This window comes from Ooceraea biroi, chromosome 1 (genome assembly GCF_003672135.1).
Source record: "Ooceraea biroi isolate clonal line C1 chromosome 1, Obir_v5.4, whole genome shotgun sequence".
Lineage (NCBI taxonomy): Eukaryota > Metazoa > Arthropoda > Insecta > Hymenoptera > Formicidae > Ooceraea > Ooceraea biroi.
Window position 1 is genome coordinate 11644459 of NC_039506.1, and position 20782 is coordinate 11665240.

Below are 20782 nucleotides of genomic sequence, written 5' to 3' on the forward strand. Positions count from 1 at the left end.
TTTGATATAGTTACACAAATTACACAAGTACAGAAATACTGGGATATAAATACTTTATAAGATTTCATATTTTTATAACTTATATTTTTATTCTGTAACATACATACTTCTACATACAGAATTCATAAATATAAAATAAAAATATTAAAAATTATTTATATTTTTGGCATTTGTGCTTTGGCGGCGGCGACGCCGTGCATGTATAACGATGTGCGCAGGGCGCGGCCTCATGTGCGCACGTTGGTGGCGCATGTCCGTGTGAACAGCCATGACAATGTTGCCGTTGCGGCGGCGGTGGGGGCGGTGATACGGCGTATCTCCGTGTCTCCTTGTTGCGGAGTGCTACCCTCTCTCTCTCTTTCTGTAGAGCACGCCGGACCGCATCTCGAGTGTTGCGCTGAAAATAATTAAAATTTCATTAGATTATTACCTTTGCATAAAGCAGTGCTCGGAATTAGTTGCCCTTTTCGGGCCGATTTCAGAAGCAACGCCTATCATTCCCCCACTACCGCTCGACGCGCGACGGCCGAGCCGCCGAACGCTGTGTCTCAGGGGCGCCACTATATGAGATATACGCTGAGCATTATCCCAGCGCCCTTTCGTCCAGTCATTAAAATTTTTCTAGCTAAATAGGTTTTACTTTCACAATGAAAAGTGAAGTACTAAATTTTCAATTATTAATGTAGTAGAGGAAAGTCCCCGATTATGAGATACCATATCGATTTTGCCGAATGTAAGGAAATCTATAGGCAGAATTTAAAAATGTAATACGTTCTCTTGAAGAGAATTTAATAAGCTTTAGTTTGGTGAAATGAAAAATCTAATTTAAATATTATTTTTTCTGAAAATTAAAAAAATTTAAAAAAAGAGCTTAACGCAAGATCGCAAAAGTGTGCTCCTAATATAAGATACCTTGAGAAATCGGTGTTAAAAGTGCAAAATACATCAGTATTGCAAGTAAAAAACTTTATTAGATATTTTTATAAAAATACTGCTGCCACAGCCTTCGCCAAATCTTCACGATTCCACTGTCAACGCTTCCTCGTTTCTCTAACCTCCATAGTCAGATTCTATAAAAATTAAGTACACAAAAATTCGTAATATAAATTCGTATTAACTTTTCTTTAACCTTAACGTAGTATTTTCTTTCTTTTTATTACACTACATACTCTTCATATTCGAGCAATAATTATCTCATATTAAGAGTACCCTGAATATCTCATTATTATACGAGCCACACGCCTAGCGGTTCCGCGATCATGAAATCTAACCTCTACAATTAAGCAATTCAACAAATCGCGTATTGTCCTGTTACTACGATTCTACTCTATCATTGCATACTGAATTTATTGCCAACCATTTCTTTATTATGTAATAAACAAGGTTTAAAGACTTACCTTAAGTTCCTTTAACATGTTCACAATTTCACAAACCTTTTTTTGCAAAAGCTAAACGCAATAACGAACAATGAATTTTTTACTAAATACATTTTACACCAAGAGTAATAAGTTTATGGTGGAATTAACAGATAGTGCTCACTAGTTTAGCAGAAACTCCATTATCTCATATTAGGAGCATATCTCATAATAGGGGATTCTCCTCTATACACACACAGTAATAATTTTACATTACACATTAATAATAAGTTAATAATTGAAAATTTAGTACTTCACTTTTCATTGTGAAAGTAAAACCTATTTAGCTAGTAAAATTTTAATGACTGGACGAAAGGGCGCTGGGATAATGCTCTCAGCGTATATCTTATATAGTGGCGCCCCTGAGACACAGCGTTCGGCGGCTCGGCCGTCACGCGTCGAGCGTTAGTGGGGGAATGATAGGCGTCGCTTCTGAAATCGGCCCGAAAAGGGCAACTAATTCCGAGCACTGGCATAAAGTGTCATACGTAGAAGTGATCATTTTATGCAGTACTCGGAATTAGATGCACATTTCGGCCCATACACCTAAAGTATGAACTGCGCGACGTAAAACAAAAGTGTACCCAAGTGTGCAAGAAGGATAGATAGCGTCCGCGGCCATTTGCTATCTCACTCATTTTTTAGGACTTCATTTCGTACACGAAAAATAGAGAGATCGCGCAGTCTATTCTTTAGGTCTGTGTTTCGGCACAATTTCTGAGGCGACGCCTACTGTCCCCTTGCTTGCCCCCCGACCCAGGAGAGCAGCGGGAGGACAGTAAGCATCGCCTCAGAAATTGGACCGAAATGTGCATCTAATTCCGAGCACTGCGTTACTACGTTTACATGGCCAGATTTACATCGAAGTTACAACATTGATGTTATAACAACTAACGTTAAATGCCGTGTAAATAGTACTTTACGCCGGAGTTATTATACCGGTGTAATAACTCTGACGTAAAACATTGTTTATACGGCATTTAACGTTAGTTGTTATAACATCAATGTTATAACTTCGGCTTGAATCTGGCCGTGTAAACGTAGTCAATGTGTATTGAAAGTATGACTTACCTTGTTCATTGCATCATACGGCATCGTACTCATATTCTGTTTTCTACGCGGCGTCATGGCCGTTGCAGCATTTTTTTGTGGCGATGTTTGTGTTGATGTCACCGTCGTCGTCACCATCGTCATCGTCGCCGTCGCCATCGTTATCGTCGTCATTGTCATCGTCGCCGTTGCCGTCACTGTCGCTGTCGCGGTCGTCGTCGCCGTCGCTGTTGCGCTTGTCGCTGTCAGCGCCGGTTGGCTCCTTGAAATTCGTACTGTAAATTAAAAAAAAATGGGAATAAATAATAATCACCTATCTCATTTACATAGAGAAAGTAACAGCAAAAAAATAAAAATCAATAAAAAGAAAAGAGAAAGAAAAGTGAATAAAACTACAGTCATACTTACATCTTACCATCTTGCTAGTACAGCTCGAACTGAGGATCGGTGTAGTGAAACCAGATCGCGGCCGCGGCTCACGACTCACCGTAGTGGAGGGGATGACCACGCAAGCGAGAACCGCGTACGTGTGCGCTCAGCGCTTCACTGATTGGTTCATCGCTTGTGTGTGTCATCACCCGGCTGCACTGCTGAGGATCGGTGTTGTTAGAAACAAACACGGTCACGCCTCGCAGCCTCGCATTCCGACACACGTACGTGACGAGCCACTTCTTTCACTCATGCTATCTCATGCTATCGCACACCGTTTCTAACAACAAATGAGACTTACTCTAAACAAAATATGATTTCGACAATTTCGGGCGGTCTATCAGATGTATAATATAATTTTTGTTGACGTATCGTATTTCTCACAAGATCGCTGGGACACCGTAAGGCGGTCACGGCTATTTCGCAGAATATAACATAATAATAATATAATTTAATATAATATTATATATTTTAATTTTCTTATATTGTTTTGCTATGGTATTATTGAATTAATAACATTAAAGTGATTACAATTATATTACATGTTTTATGTAATTTAATATATTCCCATACAGCACAGAAGCTTCCAACAACATTGCAGTAATATTGCAAATATTGCTGCAATGTTTCCAATATTACTGTAATGTTGTTGCAAGCTTCTGTGCTGTATGGGTTGTAATCACATGAATGTTTTAATTAATTGGGAATGAGTTAATTAAAATAAATTACATACTATAAAATATTATTACGCATTACAATTTATGCAGAGCGTGATCACAGTCTGAATGATGCTATCCTGCTTATTGCAATAAGTGGAGTGAGCAGGATAGCATGATTCACGCTCATGCACGAGCTCCGCGCGAAGCATTATGTATAGAAGAGGGGTTTCGGATTTGTCCCCTCCAACTTTACTGAAACTGATATAAGTTATAACACTACCCTTCCATTAATGCTGAAGCCACTCTAAACACCTGTCAAATATTTGCTCAAAAAATTACTTTACAGTTTTCTGTCCATTATATGTACCGATTAGCAAGTGCGTGTTACCGAGCAGCAGCTGTAGCCGGGAGCATAAGGTCACAGGCTGCTATGTCAGAACTCTGTATGTTGCGGATTCAAATCTCCTTTCTTTCCTGTTTTTTTTTGTACGTGGATGTGATTGTACATATTAGTAACATTATTATTTTTATATATTTATTGGGTGTATTTATTTATATGTATAAACAGAGGAACCTGAGAGCGGCTAGGCCGCCGTTTACGCCCATATTTTTGCATTGAGAAATTTGAGAAATACAACACCGAATGTGAAGTTACATTCCATTTAACATGCACATCATCTTTTTTCATAATGAAAAAAGATCATTTCTCAATGCAAAAATATGGGCGTAAACGGCGGCCTGGTCGCTCTCAGGTTCCTCTCTGGTATAAATATGCATTTGATTTATTATATATATTTTTCCACAACACGTTTCAAATAATGTTTCAATTGTGTCATTGTTATTTTTACATGTCACAGTATTTCTACATTGCATTTTATGAACGGCAATGGTAAACAGATATTATGTGTTTTTAAAAACAGCGTCATATATACAAGGCAAGTTATCTGTATCTTTTTATAAATTAATAGCGTTATCATATCGTTTTATATAGAACATTTCACTCCGTTGTTAGTAAGCATAGATTTTGCAACCATAAGTGTTACTGGTGTAATGTGAAAATTATTCATCAAGAAAATCATATTAAAAAGAGAGAAATAGCTGAAATGTTCTATATAAAACGACATGATAACGCTATTACAAAAAGATACAGATAACTTGCCTTATACATATGACGCTATTTTTAAAAACACATAACATCTGTTTGCTTTGATATGTCAGCAGCATTTTGCACAACACATAGTATTGTCAACTTTGCTCGAGCATGGTTGTCACTCTTACTGTTTGCTTCTTTTTAATTCTTTTATGTAATTTTTATTTATGTTGGTTGCTTTCTGTCAGTAAGTAATGCAATTTCTAATTTCTTCCTTCTTTTTAAAAATTTTTTCGTAACTTTTAGACATTACTGTATTACTTTGAGAAAGCCACTTTTGACGCAATTTACAATCACACTTGATAAAGACCAAAAAATAATGGTCGAAATGTTGTGATGACGATTGACGATTGTAATTGTATTGCCAGTTAGTTCAACAAATAATTTATTTTAGTTTATTATTATATTTACTGGCGAATTAAAGAAAGTATCGAATAATTTTTAAATTCATTGTTCTTCTTACATTTCATAGTATTTACTAGAGTCCCTATAATAAGAGTCTTGCCATAAGGCGATCGGGGCAACATCCTGCGAGAAAGAGGGATACATTGGATGCTTTCCAATTGCTTACACATCTTAACACAAAAGCATTTTATTAGCTATATATTATTTAAAAAACCTTAAAAGATAATATATAGCCAATAAAATGCTTTTATGTTAAGATGTGTAAGCAACTGGAAAGCACCCAATGTATCCCTCTCTCTCGCAGGATTTTGCTCCGATCGCCTTATGGCAAGACTCTTATTATAGGGACTCTAGTATTTACCATAGCCGTTTATAAAATGCAATGTAGAAATACTGTAACATGTAAAAATAAGAATTACACAATTGAAACATTATTTAAAATATGTTCTGGAAAAAAATATATATATATAAATTGCATATTTATACATATAAATAAATCCAGCGAATGAATATATAAAAAGAATAATGTTACTAATATGTATAATCACATTCACGTACAAAAAAAATAGGAAAAAAACGAGAATCGAACCCGCAATATGCAGAGTTCTCATATAGCAGCCTGCGATCTTATGCTCACGGCTACGACTACTGGTTGGCAACTCACACTTGCTAATCGGTACATTTCGTACACAGAAAAATTTAAAGTAATTTATTTAGCGAATACTTTGAGAAGTGTAGAAGTTTACATATAATTAGTGTGAGAGGAGTATTTCATATATCAGTGAAGTACAGATAGATAAAAGGAGAGAGAGATTACGTATATGTCCCGCTCTTTATCGCACGAATTTGCTTTCCGCAGTTATGACCAAACTGTGTTTACAGTAACTGTGTTTACAGTAACTTGTTTTTTAATAATTGCTATTCTCAGTCATATTCATTATGTATGAAATATGAAATATATGACGTAATAAATATACATATAAACATATGAAATATCTCTTCGCTCAAGCAATATTTGGTTGAAAATACGTTATTATAATAATGCCGAAGCAATGAGCCGCGAAGTCAGCTGATTCGCGCAAACATATGCATATGTGCTGATACAAAGTGCGCCCATACATACTCACCGTTACGCGGGTCAGCTGATTCACACACATGCGCTGATGCGAACTCTGACTCGCGCTCGCGAAACAAAATAGCGCTACAGAAGTTGACCGTTGAGATCGCGTTGCACGCTAGACACATTGCAACGCGGAAGGAAGTGTATTTGTGTATTTACATATTAGTGAGAGTGATTTTGAAGTAACGTGAAGACGTTTAGTATGTGCATATTATGCCACACAAATTTACTAATAGATCGTTGCCTCTCAATCTTCCGAGACTTTTCCGGAAGAAAGCATGGGTAAAACGGTAAGTCATTACTAATAATACGGTTTTTTTATGTCTTACATTTATTACACATTCCTATATTAAAAATACTTTCAAAGCCTCTGTACCTGATTTTACAAAATGTGGATTATGTCGTATTTCTATAAAATAATATTGAATAATAAATATCCTTACTTATATTCTCTCTCTCTCTCTCGCCCTCTCTCTCTCTCTCTCTCTCTCTGTCTATCTCTCCACTTCTCTATTTCTCTGACCTTGAGTTATAATTGTAAATTGAATATAAATTGTACAGAGAAATATTACTTGGAAAACATCATAACTGAATACACATTTTAAATAAAGTAACATAATACGCAACGCAAACATATGTACATGCATATGTATATATATTTCTTTATACATACAACATATATAATAGAATTATTTTTAAGAAAGGAAGGCAGTCTTTTGTTCATTAATGTTTTTAAATTTAAAGGTAATGAATACATATGTATCAATAGTAATCAGTGCCACATATGCCACTTCATGGGCTGGCATGTACGACATAGTCAGATGTGATTCATTTGTAATTTGTTGTAATAAATATTTTACATCGCATGTGTTTTGCATTTACGTATTAATCACAAAAATATATAATAGACAGCAATGTTTCACAAATATTTTATTCATTGTACTATCTCTACTCTCTGTATATAGTTAAATTGCATTAGGTATTATATACGTAGTTATAAACAAAAGACTACATTTTTATCATACAGTGGGCTTTTCAAAATAATGTAATATGAAGAAATATATATTTATGTATATGATATATATGGCATATATTATGTCAATAGGTAATATTTTTTCCTTTTTAGGTAACAACTAATGAAGGCAATGGAGCTTATAAAAGACTCCAAGACTGCAAAACCTGTCGGTACTAGCCAGCAATATTTGGACGACAAAATGGAATGCAAAAGTAGCACCGTAATTCAACAGGAATGTCTGGAGTCAGCATCAGTTAAAGGTATGTGTACCAGCATTGTGAACCCTCGCTACGAAGACAATACTGTTGTCGAAAGTGACCGCCTGGATACAAATTGTATCCAGGAAAGCACGCGTGCAGGCCGCACTGTGACGCCTCGCGAAGATGACAACAATTTTGTTGTCGAAAGTGGCAACCTGGAGCCCCATCGTATCCAGGAAAACCTGCCTGAAGGCCGTCGCATTGTCAACATTTCTTTTATGTGGAATGAAATCCATAAAACCTTCGATAATCATGTGCGAGGAATCGAGTGCCAATTTAAAGATTGGAAACTCATAGATTCTTATCGCCGTGGGTTAAAGACGCAGTTGTTCTTCAAATGCCAAATGTGCCATTATGAAGACACCATCTGGTCAGAACCCACAGAATCGCATGTATTAGATATTAATACAGCTGCATATTAATACAGCTGCTGCAGCAGGTACCATTACAATGGGAATTAGTTACGCCCAACTTGAAGAGTTGTGTGCGGCTGTAAACATTCCTTGTATGTCTGAAAAGACATACATTGATCGTCGAGATACTTTAGTCGACGATTTCCTGCAAACTGCCATGCAAAGCATGAAAATGGCAGGCGAGGAGGAAAAACGACTCGCAATTGAAAGGAATGAAACTATAAATGGCATTCCATACATAACCGTCGTTGCGGATGGTAGTTGGATGAAGAGGTTGTACGGCTCTGTCTATGACTCATTTTCTGGTGTCGGTGCTATAATTGGTTATCGCACGAGAAAGGTACTCTTCATAGGTATTCGCAACAAATATTGCGCACTGTGCGACATGGCGGAGTACCGAGGTCTCAAGGCACGGAAGCACAAGTGTTACAAAAACTTTTACCATAATGCAAGCTCGACAAAACTGGAAAGTGATGCCATTGTGGAAGGTTTTCAGAGTAGCCTTGAAATGCATGGAGTAATATACAAAATACTGATTGCCGACGGCGACAGTAGCGTATATAATTCAATCAGGCATAATGCACCGTACCGCGAGATGAATGTAGTGGTGCAAAAAATAGAATGCACCAACCATTTGCTTCGCAACCTATGCAAAAAGCTGAAGGCTGTAGTACGAACGACTGCGCCGAAGACGATGCATAGGAAGCGTGACTTTGTACAGCTACGAAAGGTTGTGGACAATAACATTTTGGCAATGCGCAAAGAAGTGTTGCGACTAGCCACTGTACGAAGACGCGGAACGCAAGCTCAGCATAAGAAGGCTTTGGAATTACAAAAAGACATTTTAAATATTTCTAGCCATATCTTTGGTGAGCATAAGAGATGCAGAGAACGTGGTGTATACCAAGATCTGTGCAATAATGTGAATAATTATGTACCGTCTCTGAAACACTGCGGTCTGTTTGAAAAGATTGACAGTGTTATCAGATTCCTGAGTACTTGCGCTGATAGTTTGTTATTGAATGTAACAAACAATCCTGCAGAATTGTTCAATTCGATAATCTGCAAGGAAATTGGTGGTAAGCGCATTCATTTCGGTAAACGAGGTTCTTATAACGCTCGAATTGCGGGAAGTGTTGTGCAATATAATACAAAACAAGTCCTTACAGAGCTCCATAAAAGCATGTGTAAGGATGTTCCTGCTGTTATCGGCGATTTAGAAAAACGACGACAATTAAAAATTGCCAGAAATAAAGAACGCAGAGAGGTGCATAACAGGAAAAGGTTTAAGCGAGATGTTGGACCAAATTCTCATTACGGTCCACATTCGCAAAAGCCAGATCTTCCACCTCACGTATTTGAGCAATTGCAGCAGCATCATGCTGCAAAATTGTTAGAAAATGCAAATAATCGTGTCGAAATTGAATGCCAGACGAGAGGTCAAAGTGATTGCGAATTGTGGCAATCATTGAGACGTCTAATGTTGACAGCATCCAATTTTGGCATCGTTTGTCGCATGAAACCAACAACGTCTTGCGCAGCGACAGTAAAAAGCATTTTGTTTCCTCCCTCCATCGAGAACGTTGCAATGAAATATGGACGCGAGATGGAGGAAGTCGCAAGGAAACAAATTGCTGCAAAATTAAAAAAGGACATTACGCCATGTGGATTATTCATTTATGATGAATATCCATGCTTGGGCGCTTCTCCTGACGGCATTATTGACGAAGACGGTCTCGTGGAGATTAAATGTTCTTTCTCAGCTGAGAATTTGACAGCTGATGAGGCTTTACAGAAATTGCCTCAATTCAAAACCGTGTTTGACCAAAAGAATCCTGATGAAATGAATCGGAAACACCAATTCTTTTACCAGGTTCAAGGTCAATTAAATATCACACGGAGAGATTATTGCATCTTTGTTATGTGGACGCCAAAAAGTTTCAAAATGGTGCGTGGTAGCAGAGATGAAGTTTTTTGGGAAAATGAAATGCTACCTTTGCTAATACGTTTCTATAATGAAAGCATGCTGCCGGAGATATTGGACAGTCGCCACAATAGGCACTTGCCAATAAGAGATCCGCAGTACATACTTGAAGCTAAAGAACGTAAAGATGCATGTAAAAGGACAAAAAGTTCAGTAGTTGATCGAAAAATTTTCTTGAAAGATGAAACTGCTGAACAGATTAGTCCAGTAACACCATCTGCTGTTTCTCATTGTGAGGAGCAAGAAGATGATTGCATCATTATCAGTTATTCGAACAACGGAGAATTAACTGAAGAAGATGCAAGAAGAATGAAAAACACTCTCGACGATACGATTGTTCCTTTCTCTTTACTGGAGCAGAATATTTTACCTCTGCACAGCAAAGTGACTGATGAATCTTTAGATGCATTTTTACGCATCGTCAGAGAGACGTCTCCTTTCGAGACACAAAGCGTGCAGTACCTGGAATCTCCTCAGCTCATTGACGCTAGTAATAGCGACATGAGCATTCAAATTATTGGAGGGAATTGTACCGATCATTGGCGGTGCATTTTCTTTGACGGTTCCAAACTGCATGTGTATGACAGCATACCCGGCTGTACATACCATAAATTAGCAGCAAAGGAAAAAGATTATATTCGCAAACGTTTCCCACTAATAAACGTGAGCGATATAATTTTTGAAAAGGTGCAAACACAACCGGATAGTACGAGTTGCGGTATTTATGCTGCCGCCTTTGCTACTGCTATAGCGTTGGGAAAAGATCCATGCGAGGAAAAATATTCCAATGACCTGAAGCGCATGAGACATCATTTCCTTAGTATTTTACAAAGTAAGGAACTGACACTTTTCCCAACATAAAAGATGTACAACAAAGCTAGATGCGATCAATTCGTGATCCGGCATGTACAAAAAAGCCAGATGCGGTAATTCCTGGGCTAGCATAAAAAATAAAGTCAGATGCGATTTCGAATGACATGAAAATGTTGGCATGAGATGTCATTGTTGCTATTTTACGACGTAACAAACTGACACTTTTCCGACTTGAAAAATGTTTACACATCACGTCATTTTCAAAGACATCACATACGTGGCATTGACTTTATGTTATACATGCATAGTAATACATTATTGCTCGATGCGTGCGTCATTCACGCAAATGCTTCTTACTAAACAATATGTTACTGCTGACATGCCTGGTATGAAAAATCGGAGAGACGAAAAAATATTGGTTGTGTCTCACGGGAATGGGCGTTGGAGGGGCCTATTCTATTTCTCAAATTTTATAAATTTATTATATATATAAATGATATGTAATATTAATATATAGTGGATCAAAAAATATTTGCACAGTTACTTTTTGTACAATAACTTTGCTGTTGTCTATTTGCACGCTTATGCAGTTTTTTTCTTACTACTCTTCCGTATAACTCCACCATTGCCTGGTCCCAAGTTCGGGATGAGAAAGAAGGAGGGTACGTTGTGCGTGAGGTTAGCAACTGTACCACGTAAAAAACTCATGGCTACAGAAACCAACTCTTCCATATATTCGAGTCAAATGTAAAGTTAATATATTTTTAGTTAATATATTTTTTAACCGCACTGTCGAGAAACCTCAACGTTTTACAGATTTCTCTGTAACTTTGCCGACACTTACATAAAAATATAACTATCTGTCTCGTACGGATGCAGATATATCGCTGTTTTTACGGGCCATAAATTATTATATTTACGTTACGGATCTCAATAGTGTTTTTGAAGCGAGCAGTTTTATTTACTATAGCAATTAATTGTAAGTGTGCAACCAATATTTTTGCATATATAAGTTTCAATGTTTTTGCATTATTTTTTTATAATATAAAATTAAAAATTGATTATAAATAACATAAAAAGACTATACAGATACAATTCCTACTTATATATATATATATACACATATATATATATATATATATGTTATTCTTTTCAATACAATTATTGTAAAAAAACTGGCTGTGCAAATTACTTTTTCGATCCACCGTCTATGCGTTTATACATATATATGATGTGTATGTAAACACAAATACACACAAACACACACACACACACACATACATATACGTACACACATATTTATATTATAATATACATGTATATATAAATAAATATTTTATATGTATATAAATGAAGTGTTATGCACTCTACGAAATAAAATTTTCTCGTAATTATATAAAATAAAAATAAATAAATATATAGACTAATAATAAACATTATATATTAACAAATTTCCTATTATATAATATAAAATACATAATCGCAATTTATAAATAGCATTTTTTCTTGTATAATTTGTCAAAAATTTTAAAGGTTTACTAAAATATATGTGTAGCGCACGAAAATATTTGATTGCTAAACGTTATATTTTTTCCATTACATATTGATAATTTTAAAAAGTATAATATGATATGGTCTCATAAAATTGCCATGCATAAAAAATCTTTTCTCAATGCAATATTTAATAAAGTGCATACAAACTGCACCGGGTTTAGCAATCAGTATTTTCGTGCGCTATAAATATTTTTAGTAAACTTTTAAAATGTTTGACAAATTATACAGGAAAAAAAATGCTATTTATAAATTGCGATTATTTATTTCATTTATATTATATAATAGCACATTTAACGATATATAATGTTCATTATTAGTCTATATATTTATTTATTTTTATATAGTAACGTTTTATATTTATATGGTAACGAGAAAATTTTATTTTGTAAGATACATGTTAAAACACTATATAAATATATATATATATATATATGTGTGTGTGTAGCATACATACAGACATACGTTTTACTTTTGGCCACGATTTCACGCAAATCATACATGCACCAACAGTTTTACAGAAACAGAAAATCTTTTTTACTACGCGTGAAAATTTACTTTTAGGCGCCCTAATAATCCTTTATTCCATCCAGAGTCGGGATCATTCATATTTTGTATGTACAAAGTGCATAAAGTATTGTAGAAAATATAAAGCACCGTATGGTGGTGCGGGGCCATGGACGCGCATTCCGGCGCTGGGACCGGCGTTGCAACATATCCAAAAGGAAAAAAAAATGTGACAACAACGCGAGGAACGATACGGCCACGGCAATGATAGACGTGGAATACGGGACCGTGCCGGCATCAGTGCCACAATACGTGCCAGTGTCTCCCGCACTGCCATCATACGGTGCTTTATATTTTTTGCAATGCTTTATGCACTTTGTACATACAAAATATGAATGATCCCGACTCTGGATAGAATAAAGGATTATCAGGGCGCCTAAAAGTAAATTTTCACGCGTAGTAAAAAAGATTTTCTGTTTCTGTAAAAATGTTGGTGCATGTATGATTTGCGTGAAATCGTGGCCAAAAGTAAAACGTATGTCTGTACGTATGCTGCACATATATATATATATATATATATATATATATATATATGTACTACGTCGATGTCTAGCTTGTATCGATGTGCAAGGACAACATTTTGAAATGCGTCACTAAATCATTGCGTAGATAATTTTTATTTTTGTGAAAAAATCCGTTGTTACTTATCTCATATTTCTTTTCAATATTGGTTTATAACTTTGTAATAAAGCATTTCTAAGCAAACTCGATATAAGAATTTTTTCTTATTTCCACTAGTAGAATATGCTCCCGCAGTTTGTCGGTTAAAACCCGGGACACCCTGTATATATATATATATATTTATATATAGTGTTTTAACATGTATCTTACAAAATAAAATTTTCTCGTTACCATATAAATATAAAACGTTACTATATAAAAATAAATAAATATATAGACTAATAATAAACATTATATATCGTTAAATGTGCTATTATATAATATAAATGAAATAAATAATCGCAATTTATAAATAGCATTTTTTTCCTGTATAATTTGTCAAACATTTTAAAAGTTTACTAAAAATATTTATAGCGCACGAAAATACTGATTGCTAAACCCGGTGCAGTTTGTATGCACTTTATTAAATATTGCATTGAGAAAAGATTTTTTATGCATGGCAATTTTATGAGACCATATCATATTATACTTTTTAAAATTATTAATATGTAATGGAAAAAATATAACGTTTAGCAATCAAATATTTTCGTGCGCTACACATATATTTTAGTAAACCTTTAAATTTTTGACAAATTATACAAGAAAAAATGCTATTTATAAATTGCGATTATGTATTTTATATTATATAATAGGAAATTTGTTAATATACAATGTTTATTATTAGTCTATATATAATTTATTTATTTGTCTTTGATATAATGACGAGGAAATGTTATTTCGCAGAATGCATGAAAACACTTCATTTACACACACACACACACACACACACACACACACACACACACACACACACACACACACACACACACACACACAAAATAAATAATATATTGGTGGTATATATTATATGGAAGTACAAATGACAAAACATGTAAAACAAATGTTATATATATATATATATATATATATATATATATATATAAAAGCAATCTCTCAACATTATTTCGATAATATGCGATAATGTATGCGGTAATGCACACAGTGTCATTTCCTTTTTGTTACAACAAAACGTTGCAACGGGAAGTACAAATGACAAAACATTTAAAACAAATGTTATATATATATATTTATATATAAACACTTCATTTATATATATATATATATATATATATATACATATTAATGAAGTGTGCATTACCGCATATTATCGAAATAATGTTCGGAAATTGCTTACAGTCCACTTGACGATCCAAATGCTTCAGAATTTTGAAGCGCATACGTCTTCCCGACATGTCGGTAATTGTCAAGTCTGTCGGTGGTGTCGCTAGCGGACGGTCGCTGTTACGAGAGCGAGTGAAAAAATAGTTCACTAGCAACTCCAGGATTCCCTTAACCTATGGCGGCGCTCGTGATGTTGATTACAGCATGAAAAGGCCAACTAGCAGTCCATGGTTATATTGTCAAAGGTCGATATGCTCTTTCATTGTGTGAAGTCATTTTTCTCCGATTACAATATTTGTTTCGCTGTATTTATATTAATATATTATTAATTTACATCTTTTATATGTTCTGATAATTAAAGAAAAGGGAAAATAAATTATTCATTTAGCATTGCACGAATTACATTTGCATACTCTTTATTTGATCTCAAATTATTACCACATATTCTCCAACTGTACCTAATTTTATTCGTTTTGGAAAAATAATATAAAATCAGGTCTCAAGAATGCAATATCCTAAAGCAAATATGTATAAATATGTATTTCCTAAAATATCCTTAACGTTACACAAAACATTTTGTAAGAATTTATTGAAATAAAAAATAAAATATGTAAAAGGAAACTGTTCATTTGAATTGTACCTTAAAGGGACTGCTTACGCGCTTTTGTATACGTGATTACAATTGGATCCGCCATTTTAGGTCGAAGCCAATTTTGACCAATACCGGTGAACACTTGGATTGGCCAGACTCTGATTAAAGGGCCTCTACTATGCCCCAGAGTCCCTAAAAATAAGAGTCCGGTCAATATTTTTAATTTTTGATTGGCTTGATACATAATGGCGGAACTCTAGGCGGAACCAATCAGTGATGATCAACACGCGGAATTCTTCAAAAGTACCTTGTCATAGTTTTGAATACTATAATTAAAAAATAGAAATATGAAAAATAAAGATAAAAATACATTTTTACTTTAATTTTTATTAAATAATTAGTAAAATTAAAAACAACATGAAACAAACATGAGAAATACTATAACTGCAAACTGAGGATGAGGCAAAACGACTAAACTCATAAATTTTATCGACTAAATTATATCTTGTTTAATAATCTTCTGCTTGTTTCTGCCATAATTGAAAGTGTGAATTAGATTTTGTTACCTTTTTTCTTTTTCCATTTTCTGGTTTTCTATTCGATTAAATATATATCTTTCTTTTTTCTAATTTGTGCATGTGTACATACATTATTTGTACATTATTTGAAGAGGCTGAAAATATTTTTAAAATAGCATTTAAATGGTTTTAACTTTTTAGTTATATAAACTTTTTATTTTTTTTATGAAACGACTTATGTTTGCAGCATTTACATGGCCATACCTTTTTTAATTAATTCGTTTAGTAATTGTAGAATATTTGTTTTCGACAAAAAGATTTCATTAGTGAAATAATTTTGGAAAAAATATAGGTTTGAATAACTAAATAACGCTGTAAAATGTTACTTTATTATTGTTACTGATCCACCTTGTATATCGAAACTTGCTAGCTTAAAACGAATACACAAAAATACACATTAGAGATCATAATAATAAATCAAGCAATAAAAACAAAAACATGCAATTACTTTTCTATAAAATATTAGTTGGATATTGAAAATTGTGATATCCGCTTCATTTTTACGCATTTTCAAAGCGAATGTTATTCAGTTATAAATATAGTGCTAATAAGCTAAACGCTATAATAGCACAAAAGCATGTAAACCCAATGCAGTTTTAATTTTCAATACATAGTTTAATACAGACTTGTCCAACCCACGGCCCAAGACTATGAATGTAGCCCAACACAAAATCGTAAACTTACTTAAAATTATGAAATTTTTTGCGATCTTTTTTTTGTAACTCGATTGCAGATATTGATGCATTAAGTTTCTCAAATACAATATCAAATATCTTACTAGTTTTGTTGCCCTCTTTTCTTTTACTTTTATAATAAAAAATATCAAAAAATTAATGAAGTTTTACTTAGTTATGTACATTTTCTATATTAGTGATGGCAAACTTGGGACCTGCTCGACGATTTTAAAAGACTCCGGGGCGCCGCATAATTAAGATTATTATGCGAGGACTTTTTTGCTTAACTGTGGTGGCGGATATATCACGAAAATTATACACCTGACTCGTTTTTTTGCTTATCTGCTGTCATTAGTATTTTTGTGTATTTTATGTCCCAAGACAATTCTTCTTCTTCCAATGTGGCCCAGGGAAGCCAAAAGGTTGGGCGCTCCTATTCTAATATGTATACTTTACATGCGTCCAGTGCATTATGTGAATCCATATGTAAGAGTACCGTTTTATATGGGGTATATATTGCACATATGTATATGTACACATGTACTATATATATTCTATTATGGCATTTATATGAACAATAAATATATTGTTTTACATTTATAAGAGCAAATGCTATTTTCACTCATTATTTGTTCCAAAGACGCAATCTTTTCTCCATAAGTGTTTCAATATTCCAAAAATATCTTCGAATATTTCTCACCCCCAAGTTTCAGTTTGATATCGATTATTTTTCTCTAAATGTTCGATAAATAATCTTGCCTCTTCCTTTGTCAGTTTACCAAATTGTTTTACTAAATTAAGAAATTCGTCCCGTACACTGTTAGGCATGTTTCTAGAATTTCCCGCTAAATGAATATTGCCATGATTTTGTAAAAATTCCCAGCATAATTTTCCTTGTTGCTGTATGACATGTTGTACATATCTGCAATTTATAATACAAGATTTAAAACAAAATAAACTAGAAAAAATTAAACGTAATACTCAAAAGTTAGAAAATGAAAATAAGGTTAAATTTAATGCATATAATAATTTTTAAACATATATTTTAATGTATTAAAACAAATTTATCACTAGTTTATCTATTAAATTTACTGTGAACAACTTACATTTTGTGATCCTGGTCTCTGGAAAACGCACAAAACAGTTTCAAATTATTTTCTTTCGATAAACGCTTAAAATCTTCCTTGCAGTGAAAATCTTTCTCCTTATTCCTGCATCCAAAGAACAGGACGCAATCTTCTAAATTCCTTTCAGTCATTGCTCTTTCTAGAAGCAAGGATCTAAATGGTGCCACTCCTGTCCCAGGACCAATTAGGATCATTGGCTTGTTATTATCAAAGTGAAAAGTTCCCTTTTGCAGCCAAAATACTACCTCATCACCTTCCATTAAACTAGCTAACCATTTTGAACATAAACCAAACCTTGGATTCATTAATCTAGTTTTATATTTAACAATTGCTACCAAGATTTGAACAGTATTTGGTGTAGCTTTCGAGCTGGAAGCTATGCTATAAGGACGTGGTTTTATGGGCGACATAATTTCAAATAACCATTTAATGTTTAGTTTACTGGTAGTGTGAGGAAAATCTGCGAGGACTTCCAGAATGTTTCTTCTTGGTCTGTTTACATAATCATAGAGCTCCTCTTGACCAACTGAACTAGTAAGTTCATAAAGTTTTTCCTTTTCCAGATCATTTTCACTGACGAGAAATAAATTATACATAGTAGATCTTCGTGGTTTAAAATTTAGGTCCCAATATTGTTCAACTATCTCTCCTAAAGTCAAACTTCGTTTTAATACGAATGGAACTTTTATTTCCTTTTCTGATACTTGGATTACCATATCAGGAAACAATTTTATGCCGTGTTCGTATAATATACTGAAAAAAAGCTTGACTTGTTCAAAAGTATTTTTTGGTCTAATGTACACGATATCTCCAGGATTGTATTTTATATTGTTCGTTTTAATACTTATTAATCGAACATCTTGAAAATGGTCTTCTATTGTAGTTCTTACATTTTCGACTATTGTTCCTATTTTAACTTTGCTATCTAGAAATGTTTCTTGTGCGTAAATGTTAGTATTTAATTGAGGTAGATTATTTATTAACCGACTATTGATATTTATCGGATTTGTTTGATTCATTTCTATTACAGAGACATCATATCTTTCAATTATTAGATTCTTCTCATTAACTTTGTCTTTTACGGAAATGTCAAAAACATTCGCAATATTTTCCCATAATATTTTAACCCAGGGGTCAAACACTGCATCGATTCCAAGATTGTGCTGATCGTCAGCAAGGCCAATGGACATTAATTCCGTTGCACCTAGTTGTATAAGACGTTTGTTTAATTTTTTTGCAGCAAAGTTAAATTTTGGATAGGAACTGTCTCCTAAACCCAGTATGCCATAATGTAGGTTTTGAAGCATAGTTGCTGGAAGATTCTTGCATAATAAATGCCTCCAGAATTGTTTCATGTTAGCTGGAGGATCTCCTTGCCCAGTAGTAGCAACAACAAAAACGATTAATTGTTCTGATGGAAGATCTTGGATATTGTAGTCGTCTAAACATGATACTGCACTTTGCAGGCCTTTCCTATAAACATTACAAATAAACATTTATTTTATAATTAGGTTTCACTTGTTTTCTGTGTTTTGAAGCCATGTTTCTTATCATTTTAACATTTTGTAACCATTTTAGCCTACTTCATTAAAGAGAAGCAATCCAATAATCAGGTTCTTTCTATTGGAACTAAAATGATAAGAGATGTGGCTCCAATCTGAAAGGTAAACCCAATTTTAATTATTTACACTGCAAATATAAAATAAGCATTTATCTTTTTTGAACTGTATTAATTTTGTTTAAAAGCTAATTAAAATACAAATTTGAAGCTTGTACGTCGAAAATCTAAGATATAAATCTAAGAAAGAAATTTATATATTAAGAGAGTAATAAAACCTTTTGGCACTCTTCCAGATCTGCTCTGCAACGTCCTGAGCGGTTCCGGTTTCGCTTCCGTATAGTATTCGGATCAGTGGATTCATCTTTGACAGGATCTAATAAAATTTTTCCAATTATCATTCAATTACAGTTAGTTGTTTTGGTAGTGATAAACAAAAGCCAAATCTCAATCGATTACAAGAGTAATGTCATCGATAATCAAATCAAACACGAACGCATAAAAATTAGGTAAATCCTTTTTATCGTTGACGAGCACTGGCTATACAATTAATCATATACACAACGTTTCGATCATTATTTTTGGTCCTTACCAAGTGTGAATATCTCTTATTGCGTAACAAGTAATTTTCTAGAAGTAAATATATAAATTTCTTATGAAAGATTTCAATTAAAAAGAAGATAATTAAAGAAATAACAACTAACTTACTGACAAAAAACAACTTATGTTTTAAAGGGTAAAATAAAGGTGTTTTCAAGAAACACATCAGCAAACACCTAATGATGAATATACTGCCCGCAAAAAGGACAGATACTGTCACTAAATAAAACATTATGTATATTTTAAAATAATAATTTAATAATAAATTTAAAATAGAGTCATATATACATAAAAATTCGATTCGACTGTTACACTAAATACTGTTCTATAATTGCATATTGCATATTCAGCATTTTTCATACATTTTTCTTTCCTCTTGTCTTCTCTCATACATAAATATGTATTTCTCACATAGATGAGGTGCAAACTGGTGGAAAAAATCAAATCCGTTCTAAATGTAAATAGTATAACATGGAACAAGCCATGTAACCTATATCAAACGACGTAAGGCGAGGTCTTGGCTTTCGTGACAATTAGCTACAAGTCCAAATCTCGTTGACGAAATGTCAAGGATAAATGTCTAGGCTACGTTTAGTCCCATTTGGCAATGAGTACCGAGATATTTATAAACAAAAAAAAATAGCATCTCTCCGTCGTACGTGATGAATCGCGCGAATCTCGAATTTTTTGTGGACTTTCAATTTTACTCGATCGATAGTTATTAATACGCGAAATCGATAATAAAAGGGTGGAAAATGTACGCGAGAGGACGGAGAAGCATAAGAAGGGAATAAACGTCACGCGAAGTAAGATCGGATCGTTCTACGTACATTTTTCATGAGACTTGAGGTTAAGTCGGCTGCGCATACTCGCGTGACATAATGGTATATATACACTATACGATTTAAAGGAGAGAGACCGAGCAGTTGGCAGTACTGACTCGTTCGCCTGTTTGCGGATGACTGTCAAAACCTACTTCC

General features: G+C 34.0%; 3 protein-coding genes across 7 annotated transcripts; 1 reads left to right on the plus strand and 2 right to left on the minus strand.

The window, feature by feature from the left end:
• Positions 1 to 67: 67 nt before the first annotated feature.
• On the minus strand, positions 68 to 2958 carry LOC105284633. Its single transcript, XM_026969075.1, has 3 exons — positions 2874 to 2958; positions 2487 to 2740; positions 68 to 397 (listed from the first exon to the last, which is right to left on the minus strand). The coding sequence occupies exons 1-3, from the start codon at positions 2881 to 2883 to the stop codon at positions 152 to 154; spliced, it is 510 nt and encodes a 169-aa protein (XP_026824876.1). The 5' UTR covers positions 2884 to 2958; the 3' UTR covers positions 68 to 151.
• Positions 2959 to 6317: 3359 nt separating this feature from the next.
• LOC105284626 lies at positions 6318 to 10969 on the plus strand. Its single transcript, XM_011348293.2, has 2 exons — positions 6318 to 6518; positions 7355 to 10969. Exon 2 carries the CDS (start codon positions 7954 to 7956, stop codon positions 10759 to 10761), a length of 2808 nt encoding a protein of 935 aa, XP_011346595.2. The 5' UTR covers positions 6318 to 6518; positions 7355 to 7953; the 3' UTR covers positions 10762 to 10969.
• A 5167-nt stretch (positions 10970 to 16136) lies between these two features.
• On the minus strand, positions 16137 to 20738 carry LOC105284628 (NADPH-dependent diflavin oxidoreductase 1). Of its 5 annotated transcripts, XM_011348295.3 has the most exons (6): positions 20165 to 20621; positions 19911 to 20021; positions 19795 to 19832; positions 19481 to 19578; positions 17624 to 19117; positions 16151 to 17439 (listed from the first exon to the last, which is right to left on the minus strand). In XM_011348295.3, the coding sequence occupies exons 1-6, from the start codon at positions 20190 to 20192 to the stop codon at positions 17214 to 17216; spliced, it is 1995 nt and encodes a 664-aa protein (XP_011346597.2). In that variant the 5' UTR covers positions 20193 to 20621; the 3' UTR covers positions 16151 to 17213. The 5 variants fall into 5 exon arrangements, with proteins under 5 accessions (XP_019888918.2, XP_011346597.2, XP_011346598.1 ...); XM_020033359.2 differs by having other exon boundaries at positions 16137 to 17439; positions 19795 to 20021; positions 20165 to 20619; XM_011348296.2 differs by lacking the exons at positions 19795 to 19832; positions 19911 to 20021; positions 20165 to 20621 and adding an exon at positions 20633 to 20738.
• Between the last annotated feature and the right edge of the window lie 44 nt (positions 20739 to 20782).

Bases quoted from the DNA above. Each gene is read 5' to 3' on its own strand.
- LOC105284633 (XM_026969075.1), bottom strand. The intron at 398-2,486 runs GTAAGTCATACT...AATTATTTTCAG, and splicing joins CGTATGATGCAATGAACAAG to CGCAACACTCGAGATGCGGT.
- LOC105284626 (XM_011348293.2), top strand. From the start codon at position 7,954: ATGGGAATTAGTTACGCCCAACTTGAAGAGTTGTGTGCGGCTGTAAAC.
- LOC105284628 (XM_020033359.2), bottom strand. From the start codon at position 20,192: ATGAGAGAAGACAAGAGGAAAGAAAAAT. The intron at 19,579-19,794 runs GTAAGGACCAAA...AAATTTTATTAG, and splicing joins ATAAGAGATATTCACACTTG to ATCCTGTCAAAGATGAATCC. The intron at 17,440-17,623 runs GTAAGTTGTTCA...TATAAATTGCAG, and splicing joins AGAGACCAGGATCACAAAAT to ATATGTACAACATGTCATAC.